General features: G+C 51.7%; 1 protein-coding gene across 4 annotated transcripts; it reads right to left on the reverse strand.

The window, feature by feature from the left end:
* Nucleotides 1-722: 722 nt before the first annotated feature.
* On the reverse strand, nt 723-10,408 carry PMVK (phosphomevalonate kinase). Of its 4 annotated transcripts, none has more exons than XM_068538227.1 (5): nt 10,258-10,408; nt 7,886-7,949; nt 5,042-5,194; nt 2,327-2,456; nt 723-1,256 (listed from the first exon to the last, which is right to left on the reverse strand). In XM_068538227.1, exons 1-5 carry the CDS (start codon nt 10,350-10,352, stop codon nt 1,120-1,122), a joined length of 579 nt encoding a protein of 192 aa, XP_068394328.1. In that variant the 5' UTR covers nt 10,353-10,408; the 3' UTR covers nt 723-1,119. The 4 variants fall into 4 exon arrangements, with proteins under 4 accessions (XP_068394328.1, XP_068394329.1, XP_068394330.1 ...); XM_068538228.1 differs by having other exon boundaries at nt 10,198-10,300; XM_068538229.1 differs by lacking the exon at nt 7,886-7,949 and having other exon boundaries at nt 10,258-10,333.
* Between the last annotated feature and the right edge of the window lie 9,837 nt (nt 10,409-20,245).

Genomic DNA, 20,245 nt, shown 5'->3' on the forward strand with positions numbered 1-20,245 from the left:
TGAGAACCCACAGGATTTGTAGGAGGAGAACAACGCCAGGGCCAGAGAGTTGGCGGGCTCAGGCTAGGCCTGAGGATGGCCAGGAGCCACAGGGCTTTGCACCGTACCCCAAAGGCACGTGGCCGAGGGGCCTGGTCAGGAGTCAGGCAACCTGTGTCCTGGCCGGAGCACAAGCACATACTAACCCTCCACCCTGGGCAAGTTGTTCACTTCTCTGAGTCCTTGGCATCTGCTAAATGCAGATGAAAATGCCCTCCTCGAATATTTCACAGGGTGGCTGTGAAGAATCTGGAAGAAATTTAGAAATTGTATAAGGCTATATAAATAAAAGGGGTCAAGTCCAAGGCCTTCTACGGGAAAGCTGAGGTTTATGGTGACTTGCCCAGGGCCAAACAATGGTTACCAGGTGCCATCAAGCTCTGGTGCCTCTGCCCCTCTATGATACCCCAGTCCCTCTGGGTACTTGCTGGTGGCACTTTCTGTGGAACACTGAGCCTCTCTTGGGGCCATCCCAGAAGACGAGACCCTCAGACTCCAATCCTGCCTCAGACACACACAAGCCTTTTACCCACTTGGCCCGGATCAAGGTCAGCCTCTGCAGGATATGTTCCCACCCAGCTGGGAGGCAGAGCAGAAACCCACAGCCACCAGGACAACCCGGGCCCTATGGAGCCACACAGGCTGGGTTGTCATCTGGGAAATGAGAGATGTCCAGCTCTGAGCAGGTGCTCCAAGAAGGTTTATTAGTATCCACACTGGGGAGCCCCAGGCTCTTGCCGAGAACAAGGGGCTGAAAGAGCATCCAGTCGGGGAAGCAAGGCCACCACAGGCTGACAGGTCTGGCACCCATGGAGATGGTGATGCTTCTGCTTCAAGCACAGCCAACTCACCCCCCTCTGCCCTTTAAGTCTCCTTGTAAAGAGGTAGGGCTGTCCTTTCCACGAAGAAATGAGGTCCCTGGCGGTTTCTTAACTTGTCTGACATCTACCAGCCCCCAGAAACCTTGACCTAGGCCCTCTGTCTGCTCCCCCAACCTCGGCCAGCATCAGCGACCACGTGTCCGGCACAGGGAGCCCACCCTCACCCTGGCAGCCCCCGCTCGCTCCTAGAACCTGCCAGCTAAAGTCTGGAGCGGACAAATTCTATCAGGCGCTCCAGCTGCTCCTCCAGGCGCTGCTCATCTCCGTGGTTCTCAATGACCCAATCGAAGGCCCCGATGTTGTCCAGGCCACATTCTGACTCAGCATCATCCACCCCTGCAGAGGAGGTATGGCGAGGTCAGGCCCCATCCCTCCTGACAAACACCAGGCATCGGGCATTGTGGCCTGCTGACCCCACATGGAGCCACCCTCTCTTGCACTCCCCTCGGTCCCTCCAGAACCAAGCTCCACTTACCCCAGAGGGCACTTCCCCACCCCATGAAACACCAGGATAGCAGGTTCAGCAGTCCACAGCCACCTGAGCCCCCCAGAGGGTCCCGCCGACTTAAGTCTTCACTTGTCACTGCCATCTCAAACCACAGACAGCCCAAATGGCCATTTCGTTTTCATTTTATGTGAAGCTGGTCGTATCCATTTCTATCCCTGTATCTCTGATTCCGTTCTCTTGGAAGGCAGTGTGTGCCATTCTCAGCTGACAATGAGAATGGTAATAAGAGCATCTACCTGGTGGGTTTGCTGCTACTATAAAGTGAGATAATGTTTAAAGGGCTTAGCCTGGGCCTGGCTAAGAGTGAGTGCCCAGGAGGTGAGCAGCCATTAGGAAGGGTCATACCCACTGATCTGAACTTCCCCGAGTCACAATGACCTAGGGCAGGGAAGACATATGAGCTATGCCTCTGAATTGCCACAGAGTAGGTCCTGGGCTGGCACCACTAAGGCTGCCTAGTAGAGCTTCCTTTCCCCCCTCCCCCTACTCTGTTAATCAAACAGGAGTGAAGTTTGTCAGGTCCAACCTCTGACCCACTGTCAGTCCCCCCACCAGGCTGGAAAGCAAAGGTGAAGGACCAGGGGAATGGGTCCCAGCCAGACCTCCAGAAGCCCACTGGCCTGGAGAAGGCAGCCCAGGTAAGGATACCAGGCCAAGGTCACGGGGCAACCTTCATCCCCAAGGATACCATCCTCTACCCAAATCCACTTTTTAATCTGGAGGTGCTCCTGAGCCCCAGGCCTCAGACTCCTTTTTATAATCCCCTGCTCACTCCCCACAGCCTGCCAGGGAGACAGCGGAAGACCAGACGGAGAGCCCAGGAGTGGGTGGCCTGGTCTACAGGTGGGGCGGCTGGCATGCGTGCCGAGCCTTGGGGCAGAGGTTGTGAGCAGCTCACCTGGTGTGAACACCCAGCCCCGCTGCTGTCGGCTCTGCTCTGTGGCCACCACGCGGACCGTCTGCGTCACAGCCCCATAGGCCTCCCGAAACCACTGGATGTCAGACACCCTCCGTGTGTCACTCACCAGCTGCAGGGCAAGGACACAAACAAGTGACCAACAGGACATGGTGCAGGGAACAGCAGGACAAGGTACTGGGGGTAAGGGAGAAAGAGGGGAAGACCCAGCCCCAGTCCAAATAAGCAGGAGCATGGACTACAAAACCCAGAAAAGTGTAGCCCCATTCCCTACTATTACCCAGCCAGCTGGGACGGACATCCCCTCCTCCCTCCAGGCAGCCCTTCCTGACTGCTGCAGCCCGCAGCCCGATCTGCCCACATTGTATTCTACAGTCATGTCAGTCATCGCTGAGCTGAAGAAGAGGCCTCAAGCTTTGAAGTCAGATCAGCCAGTCTAATGCACTCATTTTACAGATGAGCAAACTGGGGCCAGAAACAAAGATACCCTAATCGGTGCCTGCCCCCAGCACCTTTTAAAACGTAAATGTGATTCTTGTCAGTCCCTTGCCCTAAATCTCTCAAAGGTTTCCCATAATTCTAATACAATCCAAAGCTCTCACCCCAACTTACAAGGACCTATAAGATCTGGCACCTATTTCCCATCATTTTCCCTTCACTCATTCTGTTGCAGCCAACTGACAACCTTGCTGTTTCTTAAACATACCAACCAGGTCTCCTCCTCAGGGCCTTTGCACATCCTACTCCCTCTGCCGAGATAATCATGAGGGAGGCTCCCTTGCTTCATGGAGGTTTCTGCTCAGATATCACCTCCTCAGAGAGGCTGTCCCTACCATCCTGGCTCCCTTCCTGTCCCTTTCAATTCTGATATGCTTTTTATTTTTCTCTGGGCACTAAGTATTCATGAAACCATCACTATTTATCTGTTTGTGTGTTTATTGCCTGATCTGCACTCTGTAGAGTCAGTTCCATGAGGGGAAGGACTGTGTCTCCATTCACTGCTCTATCCCTGGCCCTTAGCACCGTCTGACACATAAGGAGCACTCAGGAGCACATGGTCAATGAACGAATGAATAAGTGAATAAAGAGGTCAGCTGTTTTTGTCCATGCTGCGGACATGTTCATTCACCCAGCTCTTAAACAAGTACTATGTCAAACACCTACTGTGTGCCGGGCACTGTGCTAGGCACTGGGGATAGAGTGGTGAGCACAACAGACCTGGTGCTTGCCCTCAGGAAGCTCACTGTCTGGTGGGAGAGACAGACTCTAAGGTGCAGCTTCACTAATTACCATGTAATCACAGCGCATATCAACAAGCATCTCGACCTTACCACTCTGAAACTGAACTCCTGATTTTCTCCCCAGACCTGTTCCTCCACACCGTCCCTGTCTCAGAATATCACAACTCCATCTGTCTAGCTACTCAGAACAAAACCCTTGGATTTGTCTCCTGTCCTTCCACCCCAGAGCCATCATATCAGGAAATCCCATTGGTTCTATCCTCAAAATCTGTGCAGAATCCGCCCCTTCTCTCCACTCCACCACCACCCCGAGCCAAGCCACAGCCATTTTGCTGTCTTATGGAAAGATCCTCTGCCTGGCCTCTCTGCTTCCATTCTTGCCCTCCCCCAGCAGCCAGGGAGAGCTTTCTAAACCTAAGAGCAGACCATGCCTCTCCTCTGCTCCAAACCCTCCAGTGAGTCCCCATCTCACTCAGAGAAACCCCAGGCCCTTCCAGAGAATCTGCATGATCTGACCTCACCTCCTGCCACTCACCCTTCACCCACAAAAACCCATTTGGGTCACTCCCTTACTTCCTTCAGGTCCCGCTCAAATGTCATCACATCAGTGAGACCTTCCCTGATACCCTTAATAAAGCAGCAACCCAGCCCTCCTCAGAGTCCTGGCCTGCTTTATTTTGTCCCTTAGTATTTATCTCCACCTGACATATTCTATATTTTTTTAGGGCCTAACTCCCTCTGCCCCCAGCTATAATGTAAGTACCCTGAGAGCAGGGACTTCATCAGATTTTCACATGATGTATCCCCAAATCACCTGGAACCAGTCCTGCTACAGGAAGATACTACTGGCTGCCAGAATGAATGAGGAAGGAAAAGGGTAAGGTGCTATGGGAGCACCTGACCAGGAGTGCCAGTTAAGACCTGGGCATCAGGGAAGTCTTCCCTGTGGAGGTGCCATGGAAGCTGAGCTGGAGCTAACCAGGTGAAGAGGGAAAGAAAGGGCAGTCCAGGCAGGTAGAAGGACACGGGCAGAGGCCTTGATTCCAGAAGGGGTTTGATTTATTTGAGGAACAGAGAGAAGGCCAATGTTGCTGCGGCTTAAGGAGTAAGGAGGCTAAAAGGGCAGCAGGAGCCAATCATTCAAGGCCCAGAAGTTCACATTACAGATTTTCATTTTGTCCATCAAAACAGTGGGACAAAGGGTTCTAAACATGACTTGGTTGATGTTTTTAAAAGGTCACTCCGGCTGCTGTGTGATGAATGGATCACAAGGAACAAGAGCCGAAGCAGGGACCAGTGTGAGGGCTACTACGACTGTCTGGGTGAGAGACAGTGGGGGCTTGGACCAGGGGGGTGGCCGTGGGGAGAGAGAAATGGACACATGTGAGATATGTCTGGGGAGAGGCAGAGGGCTGGGGAAACAGATTTTCCTAATGCTGCCATAGAGCCCACTTACCCAGACGGGCTGGGAGACGCCCTCCACGATCTTCCTGCAGAAGAAGCCTGGGTCGGCCTGGCGCTTCTCCTCTCCCCAGCGGATCATGTCCCTCCGAAAGGGCTCCTTGTAGGTGCTGGCATCCAGGAGTCTCTGGAAATCTAAGCCGTGCTCCTGCCGAAAGCACATTCTGTTTATGCCACCACCCTCTCAACCTCGCTTAGGTCTTCCCTAAAACAGAGGGAGGGCCACCCCTCCCCTCACCTGCCCTCCCTGAGGGCTGCCGCAAGGACTCGTGAGGTTGCTGCCAGGTCAGAGGCCTGCAGGGGAAAGGGCCCTAGAAACTAAGAACTCCCAAACACTGGCAGATGGAAGAAACGCCTTGGGATAATCCAGAGATTGTTTCAGTTTGTCTTTAAATGTGTGATGTGGTTTTCTCTTTTGCAACAGTTTTACCTTCCCAGTTATTTCTGGCTTAAACTAAACCTGAAATTAGTTTACCTCCCTTGGGCACAGGCTTAGTCTTCAACTAAAGTGGGAAATCTGAAAACATCACATTCTGTGTCCTTCCACAACCCCTCTGGCATCTTTTGTCCCCATCCCAAAGCCCAGGAGACTTGGCTTCCCTGTCTCTCTCCCCTTCCCCTCACCCCCTTCCTCATCCCCAAATTCCTGCCACCTTTGCTGCATGAGCATCACTACATTTGGCTCTGGGCACTCCTGGACCCCTGGAGCAGGAGGGGCTATTCTGACTACCCTAGGGAACCCCTTCCAGACCCAGCCTTCCCTTCTCCAGGGACACTGACAAGCAGGAGGGTCCATCCAGAGGGCCCCAGGATGGGAGGGGGTCTGAAAAACATCACTCAGTTCAGGTTTCAGCTCCCCTGGCATTCACTGCAGCAAGACCCTCTCCCGAAAGACTCAGTTTCTTCATGTACAAACTGAAGGGGCCGTGACCCAGCAAGTCAACCCTAACCCTAACCCTACCTGCACCCTATTCCAAAGTGGGGCCAGCAGCCATCTCCCATTTATAAACTATAAACTAGTTTGCCATGTACTTTTTTTTTTTTGGCTGCTTTCTCTAGTTGCGGCAAGCGGGAGCTTCTCTTCGTTGCGGTGCACGGGCTTCTCACTGCGGTGGCTTCTCTTGTTGCAGAGCAAGGGCTCTAGGCACGTGGGCTTCAGTAGTTGTGGCTCGCGGGCTCTAGAGCGCAGGCTCAGTGGTTGTGGCGCATGGGCTTAGTTGCTCCGCGGCAATGTGGGATCTTCCCAGACCAGGGCTCGAACCCATGTCCCCTGCATTGGCAGGCAGATTCTTAACCACTGCGCCACCAGGGAAGCCCTGCCATGTACTCTTTACCACAGGGGAAGATTAGCCACCAGGAGCATTATGGTCTGCTTGTCAATTATATTCCCCAATGCAACTTAAAACATCAATGCATTAACATTTCATTTTGAATTTGTTTTCAAATGGGAGTAATGGATGAAGTGGTGCTGGACTTAAAAACAGCAGGCGCAGGCTGGCCTATCCGTCTCCTATTGGGGTTTTAGAAATGCAAACTCCTGCCCACTCACCCTACCCCACCCTCCAGCCTGGCTCACTGGCCTGGAGTGGGGCCTAATTTGGGAAGTTTGGAAGTAGATCAGTGGTTTTCAAACTGCTCCTCTGAGCCCTGGGGTTTGGAGGTGCCCAAGCCCCACTGGGGAAGGCTGAGTGCCTCCACTCCACTCAGAGTCGCTCCCAGTCTATCTACAGGATACAAGGAATTTCTGCATCCAATTTCATTTGGGAAAGGTTCCCACTAAAAAAAAAAAAAAAAAAAAAAAATTGAAAACCACTGAATCTGTTATCCCCAGGATCCCCCAGGCTGCCATCCTACGAATGGGTCTGTTTAGGTGGTGGGAGAAGACCCGATGGTACAGGAGAATGCTTCCCATGGAGATGGGGCTGTCATATGGAAGGAGGGGACAAATTCATTTTGTGTGGACCCAGAAGTTCAGTCTCAGGCCAACTGACCAAGGGGCCATGAGCACAGGTCCCTGGAAGGGTGCACCTAGAGGTCAAGGACAGAAATGTAAGCGAAGAGCAGACTCTGCATTGTATAGGGAGCTAATCCCACCCTTCAGGCTCCCTTTCTGAAGTCTAAGATCCTGAGAGTTCCTATTTATTTTTTGCAGTCCTATTTTTTTTTAATCTACATGGTTCAAAATTCAAAAGATAAACATCATTTACAGTGAAAAATCTCTCTCCCTCCTCTGTTCCCCAGCCATGTAGCTCCCTTCCCTGGAAGCAGCCAATGGTCCAGTCTCTTATGTATCCTGCCCAGGCTTTTACACATCCCAAGCGCCTAGAACGGTGCCATAAATATTTGTTGAATGGCTAAGTATATGAGCAAATATATTTACAATTTTCCCCATTTTTATACAAATGCAGCATTCTCTATACACTGTTCTACATCTTGCGTTTTTCATGTGATTAAATTTCTAAGGGGAGAAGTCCAAGGGTTGTTGCAGGCCAGCTTTAATGGGGGGAGGGGGGTGATGTGTGTCATATTTTTTGAATAAGGGGACAGACCCTTACCAATAACACGGCATCATAGCTGCCAACTCGCGTCTACAGCCTTTTCTGGACACACTTTCCTGAACACGCTCTAGGGAGGTGGCCTGAAGTGAGTAAGACCAATGGGAAGAAACTTAAACAGAAAATGCCCCCAAAAGGTCCACCTATAGAAAGCGGAGAGCCGTCTGCCACCCTGCCAAAAGGGGTCAGAGAGATGCTGCTAGTGACTCAAGCAACAGCACAGCAACCAAAGCTCAGGAGCTGGCTTCTTCCAACCCACCAGATGCCACAGAACCACCACCTACCTGGGCATACTGCTCCTTGAGTGGACCAGAGAGCCGGAGGACAGCACACACGTCAGCTCCAAGTCTGTGAGACAGGGAGATCCGAACCCCGTTAACCTAAAGCTTCCAGGCCCCAGAAGAGTGAAGCCCCATTTCTGCTACTGGCATCTATATAACTTTGCCAGGTCTCAACTTCCCTGATTTCCTCATCTGTAAAATGGGGATAACAGTTTCTTTTCTGTCTCCCACAGGATTATTATGAAACTCGAATGTGAAAGAGCCCTGAAACTAACAGGGAAAACAAATAAAAGCATAATTACAGTGTGAACATCCTGGCAATATTCTGGCTGGATTCAGTTACTGCTGGGCCCCTAGAACTAGTTCTCTCACAGCTAGGGGTATCTCAGTCTCAACTGACTTGGTCACCACACATAAATAGCTCATTCATTCAGTTGTTCAATTTACTCAACCAACCATTTGTTGGGTTCTATATTTGGATCCAGGTGATACGAATGTGAATAAGATACATGATTTCTGCCCTGACCTTGAGATGCTTACAGATTCACTTAAACACTGACATGGTGAGATAGATGTTCTTATTTCCATGTTTCAGATGAGGAAACTGAGGTTGAGTGAGGAAAACTGACTCATCCAAAGCACCGTTGCAAGTAACAAAGCCAATATCGGTAAAATAAATATAAAAGCCAACATTTAGTTCCTATGCCTTTACTAAATGCCAAGAATTGTTCCAAGCCTTTCATGTGCGTTAGCTCATTTAATCCTTACATTCACCCTACGATTATCTCCATCTCACAGATGACAAAACTTTCTCATGAGAAACTTGTACAGGCTTCCCTGGTGGTGCAGTGGTTAAGAATCCGCCTGTTGGGCTTCCCTGGTGGCGCAGTGGTTAAGAATCCACCTGCTAATGCAGGGGACGCGGGTTCGAGCCCTGGTCCGGGAAGATCCCACATTAAAAAAAAAAGAAGAAAAAAAAAAAAAAAAAAAAGAATCCGCCTGCCAATGCAGGGGACACGGGTTCAAGCCCTGGTCCGGGGAAGATCCCACATGCTGCGGAGCAACTAAGCCCCGTGCGCCACAACTACTGAACCTGCACTCTAGAGCCCGTGAGCCACAACTACTGAAGCCCGTGTGCCACAACTACTGAAGCCCGTGCACCTAGAGCCTGTGCTCCGCAACAAGATAAGCCACCACAATGAGAAGCCCGTGCACCGCAACGAAGAGTAACCCCCGCTCACCACAACTAGAGAAGGCCCATGCACAGCAACGAAGACCCAACACAGCCAAAAATAAATAAATAAATAAATTTATTTTTAAAAAAAGAAAAGAAACTTGTACAAGATCACACTCGAATAAGTGGTTGAGTCAGGATTTGAATCCCAGCAGTCTAATTCCAGAGCCTGTGCTTCTGATCACGAATTGATTTATGTGTTGGGTGGTAAGAAGAAATGTTACTTAGGAAAAGGTGGCGGATACTTAGTGGTGAAAGATTAGGGCGGCAAATTCTGCCCTGGGCTTTTCCGCAACCTCTTAGAACCCCCATGGTGCCCCAAAGCAGCCTCCTGTTACCCTCACCACACTGGCCTTCAAGAGGAGAGGAGCCCCACTCCACGTTCTCAGGCTTCTGTGCTCTCCTAGCTCAACAAAAATGCTCCCACACAGAACACCTTGCTTTGGGAGAAAACCTGAGCAAAAGGTATTATTAGGAGAAGCAGTGAGGTAAAGCAAAAAGAACCCATTCCTTGGAGCTAGGCTAAAGCTGAATTTGAGTTCTGGATCTACTGATTACTTTGTGTTTCTGGCAAGTTTGGGTTTGGGTTTTTGTTTGTTTGTTTTTAACTTTTCAGAGTCTCAGTTTCTTCATCTGTGAAATGGAGACACTGATTAATAATACCACGCAGTACCTAACAACACTATGTGACACAATAAAGACTCAGTAAACCGCAGCGATTAGCTGGTGCGCTGGGCAAGGATTCGTCTTTGAAGTCTGACACAGCTGAGGTGTGGTCTGAGGCAAATCCTTTATCCGTGACTGTTTCCTTTTCTGTAACCATCACCTCGCAACACTGTCTGGAGGATTAAGAATGATGTATAAAAAGTGTCTTGGTAGTAACTGTTACTAATGCTTCTCGGAGAGACCTACAGCTTACAGCCTTCGGAGAGGTGGCCGCCTGGTTCTTTGAGGTGGGCGTGTGCAGACTGCTGTTTTACGTGACGGTGACAGTCCTTCACTTCTCGCCGCCCAGTGCTCCTTCTGCCCTGCAACCCGAGGGCCTCAACTCCAAAGCTCACTCCATCACACCCCAACATACCCCTCGTGTCACGTGAGTCGCGGTCTCCCCGGTCCTCCTCCTTCCCCGCCCCACGGACACCTGCTCTGCAGCGCCTCGGTCACGAAGTCCTTCCCGGATTTCCTCTTCCCGCTGAACAGCAGCACCAGCCGCGGGGCGCCTCCCAGCGGGGCCATGGGGCCGCCACCCTTTGAGATCCCGAAAACTGACACTTTTCCCTACCCCTTAAATCAGGCCACCGGGCCCAGAATGGACGCGGCCACTCGGTGGAGTAGCAACAAGGAGGGGTTCCGCCCCCGTCTTCTTCATGGCCGTGGAGAGGACTGTCAGCCTGCACACGTGCTTCCGTGACTTTAAATTAAAGCCTGCACAAATGGATTATGGAGAGAAAGAAGGTAAATTCCTAGGGCAGCCTTCTAGCCTAAAGAAGCTCCCCTACCAGACTCATTTGGAACCGTCCAACCCGCCCAGTCTCTGACGTCACGGCCCCGCCTTCTTAGCCGACACGCGTGACACGTGGGGGGGGGGCGGGAATAGGACGCAACTATTTTCCTCCGGGGGGGGGTGACGTCTTAAAATTTCCTAAGTGAACCTCACATTGCCTTCCACACAACCCTACAAACATGAAAAAAAAAGAATAAACGTGTTCATGTTGAGAAAGTTTTCAAAACTGCCTGTTTATCTGTGCATTTTAAATACATGTGATAAAGCAAATCCGTATATGCCCCACAGTGAAAATAGGTCTTTCTGGATATGAAATGAGGCGAGGACCCGAGGGGTGTGTCTGGTGACGTCATGCTGGGGAGGAGCTTAGACGCTTTATTTTATTGTTGAGGTTCAATAAAAAACGCGTTATTTTATTGTTAAACGGGTTTTATAATTGGAGAGGCCACTACAGTTCGACCCTTTAAGCCCAGCGAGAAGATTCACATCGCTTTTCTAGCCGCAGCCTCCTCTCCAAAGGTTTTCTGAAGCGAGAGAGCTTGGAATGACATCAGTAGAATAAGTTTAAAAGGGTCTTTGAAGCCACCCCTGGACGAGATTACCTAGTTGGTTTTTTTATTTTTTGGTTTTTGGTTTTTGGTTGGTTGTTTGTTTTTTGAGATTACCTAGTTTTATCTGGAGTCTAGCGCTCAGCCAGGAGTTCAAGGGGCAAAAATAAGTGGTGGTGATCTGCCCCTTCCCTGAATTCCCACTTCTGCCCACAGCAGCTGACAGCTAGTCCCAGTTAAGTAAGTGGAGTCATCTTTAGCTATGACTCGCTGCCCTGTATCTCTCTGAGCTTGTCAAAACAGAGCCTGCAACCCATTACTGCCTCCATTTTACAAGCTATCATATCAAGATAAGTGAGGTTTTCTTTGGGAAAAACCATTAATTCTCTGAATATTGAAAAGATGGCACAGGAGAAGCTAAGGAAAGTAGAATGGTCAATGGTCAGGTGCACAAAGAATGGACTTCGGGAAGGTCTTTTTTCTTGTAAGCAACTGAAAGCACTGTACATATCCATGCACTTAGAAGGCAGCATGGAGTTGTAATCCCGGCTCTGACACTTCGCAGGAATGTAGCCACCTCACAGGGTTACAATAAGAAGGAAATGAGGAAAAAAATGATAAAGTACAATAAAAATGCTTTGTATATTCTCAAGTGTCATCCAAATATGGAGTTATTTATTCTGAGCATTGTATGATTTCAAAGTTTATACTCCAACACAGGATCAGATTTCCCAGCTCACCTTCAACAAGCGTTTATATGGGACTCCACTGAAAGCACCAATCCCACCTCTGCCAGCAGAGACTAAAAAGGGTTAACTGCACTCACACTCCTGCTTTCCTGAGTCATCACTAAGAAGTCAGAACTCCCAGTCTCTTCCCTCACTTGACCAAACTACACCCCACCCCTTCCCCACACCCCTCCTAGAATAAAGCCCCCTGGAATTCCCAGTGATCAGAAAACATCCCCCATACCCCAGCCTCTTCTCAGTAGCTCTCTCCTGCTCCCTGCCTCAACTGAACCTCACTGTCCCCTATTACTCTCCCAGGGGAGGCCTTTTATTCTCCCCCAGCCCTCAGACCTCAGCATACATAAACTTGGTGTCTGTCGTCTCCCTCCCGCCCCATTTCAGCTTCCAGACCATTATTCCTCTGCTTCTTGGAAAACTCTGGCTTCTCTAAGACTCATACCACCCGGCTGAGCTACGCTTTTCCCCTCTTCAGTGTTGACAACCACCAATCCTGGTGGTCGTTCTCATGTACTGAGACTCAGCCACTGGCGCCTTGTCTTCGTTTCCACCCGGTTCCCATCGTCATTCTCAGTGATTTCACTATCCGAGTGGTCAGCCCATCCAACACCCTGACAGCTCAAAGCCTTGACCTCAGATGTCCAAAGGCTTTTTCTTCCTCTCCTCCTCAGACACCAGCTCCCATGGACACACCCTGGGCCTTGTCATCACCAGAAACCATTCAACCTGCAAATTCACCCACCAATCCACCCTACCCTCCAAGGTCACTTGCTCAAGTACTCCCCAGAGAAGTGCTTCCCTCCCAGGGCCCATGAAACTCTTTATATAACATCTGCTCCTCCTTCCTTCCACAGCCAAAGGGAACATCAAATACATGAATATGTGTGGAAAGCTTTCCTGATCTGTACAGGACTGCACAAATGTGAGGCACTATTTTTAGGGTAGAACAGGCTGGTCTAAAGGCCAGGCTGCTGCAGAGGGTGAGGCAGGAAAGGGGGAAGGAGCAGGAGTGTCTGACAGGAGCGGAGACCACCCAGGAAGGGAGCGGCCAGACTTCTTGGGGACTGAGATTGGAAGCCAGAGATGCCGGACACTGCTGCCCGATGAGGGTTCCGGAAGATGACACTTGAGGAAGCCAGTGCTGGGCCCCCGAAAACAGAGAAGTACCCCCAGAACTCAGGAATACAGTCACCTCTGCGAGTCACCCCTCACTAAAGGGGCGGACCATTTAAAGAGAGGTTTGCCTCACTGACCCAGAAGACAGCTCAGAAGGAAGCCCTGTTTGAAGGAAGCCTGCTCACTGTATTAACACACCCAGAGACAGGATGAGCCTGCGGGGGAGCAGCTCATACAGCTCTGCAGAGCCTAGAAGAGGGAGGAGCTGGGCTTGTCAGTGCCCCTCCAACCCTGCCCAGGCAGAGGGAACCCTGAGCAGGAGGTACCAAGGTCTGCCCCTCCAGGGCAAGCGTGTCCCACAGTGGAACCAGATGCCATACTGGCTCAGCAACACCACCAATTACCCTTGCTTCAGCTCCATGCTCTGGTTCCAGTTTATCTTCCCATGGTCGTTGTCCAGCTGACCCAAGCATTTCCCTCTGCTGGCGTGGTCAATGTAAATGTGACTTGTGAATCAGTCCTCATGTGTCTGACGATCACTGCTTCAGGGCTAATGGAGCCTGGCAGATGAAGGACAGAATGGGGTGGGGTTGTAAGGAAGTAGTACAACAGAGAAAGAAAAGAGGGGGAGTCTGAGTCTATGAGAAACTGATGGAGAGAAGTCCATTCATTCATTCATTCAACATGTATTTAAATGTCTAAAACGTGCCAGGTACTGCTAGAGATGCAACAGTAAACCAAACAGAGCCTGCTCTCAGCATTTATTCTCATGGGAGACAGGCAATTTCAAGACAGCTTAAAAAGGGAGCATGAGGGACTTCCCTGGTGGCGCAGTGGTTAAGAATCTGCCTGCCAATGCAGGGGACACAGGTTCGAGCCCTGGTCTGGGAAGATCCCACATGTTGCAGAGCAACTAAGCCCGTGTGCCACAACTACTGAGCCTGCACTCTAGAGCCTGCGAGCCACAACTACTGAGCCCACGTGCTGCAACTACTGAAGCCCGCGCACCTAGAGTGCGTGCTCCGCCACAAGAGAAGCCACCAAGATGAGAAGCCTGCGCACTGCAATGAAGAGTAGCCCCCGCTCACCACAACTAGAGAAAGCCCGCGCGCAGCAACGAAGACCCAACACAGCCAAAAATAAATAAATAAATTTATTTTTTTTAAAAAAAAGGGAGCATGAGAGGGACTTCCCTGGCGGTGCAGTGGTTAAGACTCTGCCCTTCCAATGCAGGGGGCGCAGGTTCGAGCCCTGGTCTAGGAACTAAGATCCCACATACTGCTCGGCATGGCCAAAAAAAAAACCAAACAAACAAAACATGGGGCATGAGAGCCTTCATCCCAGAATTGGAGAGGGAAAATTGATATAAATTACCACTTGCAGGATGCTCTGATATAAACTGGAAATAGCTCTATGCATCCTCATAGATGTTATTCCCTCTGCCTGAAACACCCTTCCCATCTTTTTGCCGTGAAACAAACTCCGACTTGTACTTTAACACTTAGCTTGTCTTGCCTCCTCCAGTGAGCCTTCCCTGACCTCCCACCCCATCTGACTTAGACACCTGTTTTCTATGCTCCTGATTGATATACCCTATGCTCACCCCTACATAGCATCTTACACTACATTGTAACTGTCAATTTACTCACTTATCTCCCCCCAGATAGCTAATAGTTAATATTTATTGAGCCTTTACTATGTGCCAGATCTTTTCTCAATCATATGACATAAACAATACTACCCCTACTTAAAAATGAGACAACCGAAGCTCATTATAACTAAGAGATTTGCCCAGGCATTCACCAAATAGATTGCTGTACATTGCCCCCAACCCTGGGATCCCACACCAAAGAGAAGGGGCAAAACAACTTCCAAACAAACAACTGAAGACTCTGACACTTAGGGTCCCACTCCTCTCATGAACCCCCTCCCCCAAATTCTTTAAGTACCCAGTGAGGATGAAGCCAGAGAAAATATAAGGTATGGCCAGCTCTCACTTTGTCCGGTTCTCTAGCTTTAAGAAATGCATCAGGCAGAAGATGTCCCTGGAGGTGAGAGGCTGCTCGCTCAAGGGGATGCCAGGGGAGCAACCAACCTCCCACCAAACTGTGTGCCCCCGCCAGCAGACCAATGGAGTTCCCTGTGCTATACAGTAGGTCCTTGTTGGTTATCTATTTTATATATAGTAGTTAATCCCAAATTCCAAATTTATCCCTCCCCCCCCACCTTTCCCCTTTGGGACTGTTATTTAACAATCTTAGTGATAAACGTTGATTTTTTTTTCCAAAGGAGATTGAGACACGTGCCTCAGAGTCAGGAGCTAGAAGTGGTGGAGCCAGGTCTGTGTGGCTCCAAAACCAGCATTTTCCCAGCCAGGGCAGCGCCCTGGTCCTGCAGGCCTGGCCTCAGCAGGCAGTGGCCACTCCTTCCCATGTTTCTCCCTCCAACTCTGAACGCAACACCCACCAGGTTGCTGGAAAGAATATCAAGTGGTACCAGCCCAGGGCCAGGCACAGAGTATAAGTGCTCCATAAGTGATTGACAAATAAATAAATGAGTGAAGGAATGGGGGCTCTTAGGCAGAGAGTTGGGGAGCCTGGATTCACTCCTGAGGCTAGAAGGGTCCTTTATGGGTATCCTCAAGCCTGAGACCTCATAACCCCACACTCAGTTGCTCTGGTTCCAGGGCTGCTCTCAGAGGTCCCTCTCTCCCTCCCAGCCCAGTCCACCACAGGGCCACCTTCCTGTCCCTCCCACTGCTGCCCCCCTGTGGCCACCACCAGGCATCTCTGCAGAAGGAGCCATGAGTGAAGTCACTGCTCCTGGGGCAGCAGAGGAAGACCTGCCTTGGAGCAAGCCGCTGGTCCAGACCTCACCTCAGAGCCTAAGTGCCAAGCACGAAGAGCCAGAGAGAGGAGCGGAGGCAGGAAGAACAGGGGACTCTTAGTCAGGGGTCAGCAGCCCTGGGCTCTGGTCTCCACTCTGTCCCTAGCAAGCTTTGTGACCCTGGACAAGTCACTTCCCTCTTGGGGCCTCAGTTTCCACCTCTGAACAACAAAAGAGGTAGGACTGATGCTCATGACAGGCCCTTCCAGGGCTGGCCTTCTACCCACATGCTGGGGCCAATCAGGTGGCAGCTGGTGGTCAGAGAGGAAATGCCTCCAGGGCCAGGTGCCCCAAGTAGCTGAAGTAGGGGACACACAGGCCCAGGGAGGAGGAGTTGGTTAAAGGAACCCACAGATGGGAGCTCAGATATTGTTTCCAACCCCTGGGTCAGCTCTAGGGGAGGGGGTTGGCAAGCAGCAGTTCCAGACACTTCAAATGCCCACTGGTGTCCTAAGGGCTGCCCGGGGGCCAGTCTTCCTCCACTGTCACTGTCCAGCTATGATAGGACCTGAGGCAAGTCACCTCCTCTCTCACTCTCAGTTCTTCATCTGTATAAAAGAGAGAGATTCATGGCCTTCCCTTCTTTAAGGTCTACTCCGTGAGATAAAAGGTAGAGAAAAGGCTCTGAAAGTTCCCAGCCCTGGGAGATGAGAGGGGTGTCCTGTTTCTCTGCAGGCCTCATGCCACGGTTCCTGCACTGGGCCCTCCCTACAAAACTGCCTCCACGAGGGCCCAGGCCACATTCCAGATGAGCAAGCGTTTCTGGAGGGTCTGTTTGGCCCATGAGTGACTGAACTTCCAAAGGGGGCCGTCTAACACTTCCCTCTGCACGGTGCATGGCTTCAGGTTTCTGCCCGTCCTGCCCCACCCAATGACCTGTCGCTTTGACTTTGAAAAGGATCTCAGTGATGACCTCAGTGGGCGAGTCACTCCCCTCTGCTGGGTGTCTCCCATCAGGCCCAGTAAAGGTAAGTGTACAGACTGGTAAGAATTTCTCCAAAGGGCCCCTGCCCTGGAAAGGAACGTGGGCGTGGGGTGGGGGGTAGGAGGGACACAAGGACTGGGAGGTGGGGACATGCAACTTGATGGAGCAGAGGGGAGACCTGCTGGGAGGCTGGCTCTATCCCTATTCCACATCCTGCACAATCAAGCCCAGCAGCTTCTCCGTCCCAACCCTGCCCACACACCCCACCTCCACCTCACCCCCATCCCCTCCCCTTCAAAACCAGCTTCGGCCTTTCCTCCTTATTTCCTGATATTGCATGAGGTTGCAGTCATCCACCTGTCATGAGGCTGGGAAGCTCAGGGTGTCCTTGACTCCTCCCTCTCCCTTGTCCTTGTCCCATCCAAAGCCAGTCCATTCTAATTCACAGCTCTAAATCAGGCCTGTGTGATCTCCCTCCTGAGCTGCTGGCTGACACCTCCTAACAACCTCCAGTTTCACATCTCTCCATTCCACCCTTCTGGCTGCCAGCTGCCCTGCACCCGTGTGTATCTTCCTTTTCGTGCCCCCTGCCCCTCAGTGCCTTCAGTGGCACCCCTCCCCGTTTGCTATGGTAAAGCTCCCCTTAGACTTGCAGGCAGGCCTGTGGGAGAACTTGCTCCCTTACAGGAACGTGAACTTAACACCATCTGACCACCGGGCGGGTCCATCCACCCACCCCTAAGGCCTCACCTTTGCCCGTCTGAAATCCCCTCCCCATCACCTATCCTATTATCTTCAAGGTCCAGCTCAAAGGCCACCCCCTCCTTCCTCTTCACCTCTCTGGCACCATTAAGAGAGTACTTTTAAAACTCTGCTTGGCTAATCCAATTAGCCTCAGGAGCAAGGATTGGGGTCCCGCCGGGCACCTAGCACAGTGTTGGGTCTTGAATGCTAGTTGGCATCTTTTCCCCGCCAGCTCCTACTACGTGGTTTGGGAACCAACGCCCTCTGCTCCCATATCAGTAGTTCACAGAGGCCTCGGCTTCCCCTTAGAGGTTAAGTAAAATAAAAATAACTGAAACTTTTTTGACAGTACTCTACAGTTTAAAAGTCTTTTCCTTTGTCTTTGGGTGACTCACTCCATCATCACAACAGCACACGAGGGGGGATCCACAGTCTCACTTCAGTGATGAGAAAGCCTAGCCCTAAAGCGAGGAGGCCCATAGGTGCGCAGTGGTGGAGACCGGAGACGGTTTCCTGACTGAAAGCTTGCCCAGGCCACAGGTCTAGTGAGAAGAGACCTGGCCCAGGATAAAGAACGGGTGAGCGGGGAAGGGGCCTGCTTTGGTTCTATATGGGAAGGGCCTATTCCGGAAGCCAAGGGCTACCAGAGAGATGGGCAGCAACCTTAAGGGAAGGCTCACAGAGGAGGTATAGGGAACTCGGACAACTCACCAAGAATTAGTAATAAGGAGCTTCTGTGGCTCAGACGGCTGAGTGGTGAAAGCGGAGCGGAGGGACCGGATGTTGTCTGGGTTCAGGGCAACAGCCCCACACCCGCACCCTGCGGTGTCCCTTCTGGACCCTCTGTGAGCATGTGAAGTGTGAAGGGACCGGGAACGTCTGTGACCCAGAACAAGATGGGAGGAGGAGACGTCCCGACACCAGGGTGGCCCTGGGAGGTTCCCATGGCAAGAGCCCACCAATCCAGCATGTCCTTGGGCCCAGCAGAGGGGGCTGGGAGTGGTTCTCAAAAGGAACACATGCCTCTGACCCTTGAGGAGCTTATGGCGTGGTGCAGGCCTGAAGGTGACCACCACCGCACTCTAGCCGCCACCCCCATGCCCCCATTCACCAGGATGGGTGGGAGTGAAAGGCAGGAGGGAAAAGCTGGGGCCTGGAGGACCCGGGGAGGCAGGAAAAGACGGAGAAGATCCTGGAGGAGGTAAGGGCTGGAGGGGGCAGTGGTGAGAGAAGGCTGAGCTGAGGGCAATGGGAAAGGGGGTGAGGCTGAAGAATGAAGGGCAGGGATGGGAGGGAGGAACAGCAGGTTGGGGGACAGCAGGGAAATAAGTTTGGGGGACTGGCCAAAGGAAGCAGAATTTTTCCATTTGAGAGGGGAAGGCCCAAGAGGGCCCACTGGGCCCCAACTCCAGTGATTCCCCGAAGGCACCCCAGAGCTGAGCTCTTAGCTGGGGAAGTTCCCAGAGGAAAGGGCAGAAGAGCCAAGTGCTTAAAATACCAAGTGCTTAAATTGGAAGGGCCCAGACCAGACCCTGGAGGCCAAGCCGGGCCGTGTGGCAGAGTCCAGGGGGTCTACACACAGGCTCTCCCCGCCCCTGCATGGCCCAGGAGCTGTTCCCCAGCCATGTGGGAAGGAGGGAGCACTGTCCCCCAGCTCCAGCCTCCCTTGGCTCATCTCCACATGCTGGGCCTATCACCAGAGAGCATCCTATGATCTGGGACTTGGGGTCCCCCCACTTTACCAGTGCTGCTGTGGGTGCATGGGTGTGACGGAGAGGGTGGCCTCATGGCCTGTGATGGGCATAAGGATCACCGAGAGGGTAAGCGGAATGGCCAGTGTCCCTGGTGTCCTGGCCCCTCCCCAACATACCCCTTGGGTTCATGGCTTTTTCTTCCTGATTCAGCAGTGTCAGAAACCTCCAGCTCAGCATATCTACTTCCTGAGTGGCTAAGAAAGAGGAGGGGGCTTGGGGGAACTTCCTAGCGTCCCTGAGAGTTCGTTATGCAAATGAAGGAAATGGGCCCTAGAAATGAAACTGAGAAGCCCCAAGCAGCCCACACCCTCTGGGAACCCAGGGGGCCAGTTTGTGTCCCCTCCCCTAAGCACAGCCCCCCTCCCAGGACACGGAATACTGCCTAAGGCCTAGCCTGAATCCAGGCAGCATAAATTTTGAGCACCTGCAGAAGGTGAGCAATGTGAACCGAGGAAAATAGGCCTCCTCATGTGGACAATGGTCCACAAAGCCAGGATACCAGATCCAGACCCTGGCCCCGGGCCAACCTGTACTTGCTCCTCCTGACCCCCCACTCCAGAAATAGAAGACTCCTTTCCTAAAGCCCCCTTTCACTGACCCTCTGCCTTGGAGGAAGTTCTTCCTTAGGTCTAACTGCAGTCCCTCGTGCTGCAGAAAGCAGGCTCCACTGGACTATAAACTCCTTAACACGCCTCTGTATTCTCAGTGCCTCACTGCCTCTGGTACACAATAGACTGTAAATGTTTGCTGAATGAGTGGACCTCGTTCCAGGCCCAGCCTGCCCCGCCCCACCCCACAGCTGAATTAAATGAGCTAATACACTTAACGCCCTTTAACAGTGAGTGGCCCATCAGTCGCAGTGTTACAGAAGCACTTGCTTTCAATTACAGCCCCCTTCTGGGCAGG

The sequence above is a fragment of the Eschrichtius robustus genome, chromosome 3, assembly GCF_028021215.1.
Source record: "Eschrichtius robustus isolate mEscRob2 chromosome 3, mEscRob2.pri, whole genome shotgun sequence".
In the NCBI taxonomy this organism is placed as follows: domain Eukaryota; kingdom Metazoa; phylum Chordata; class Mammalia; order Artiodactyla; family Eschrichtiidae; genus Eschrichtius; species Eschrichtius robustus.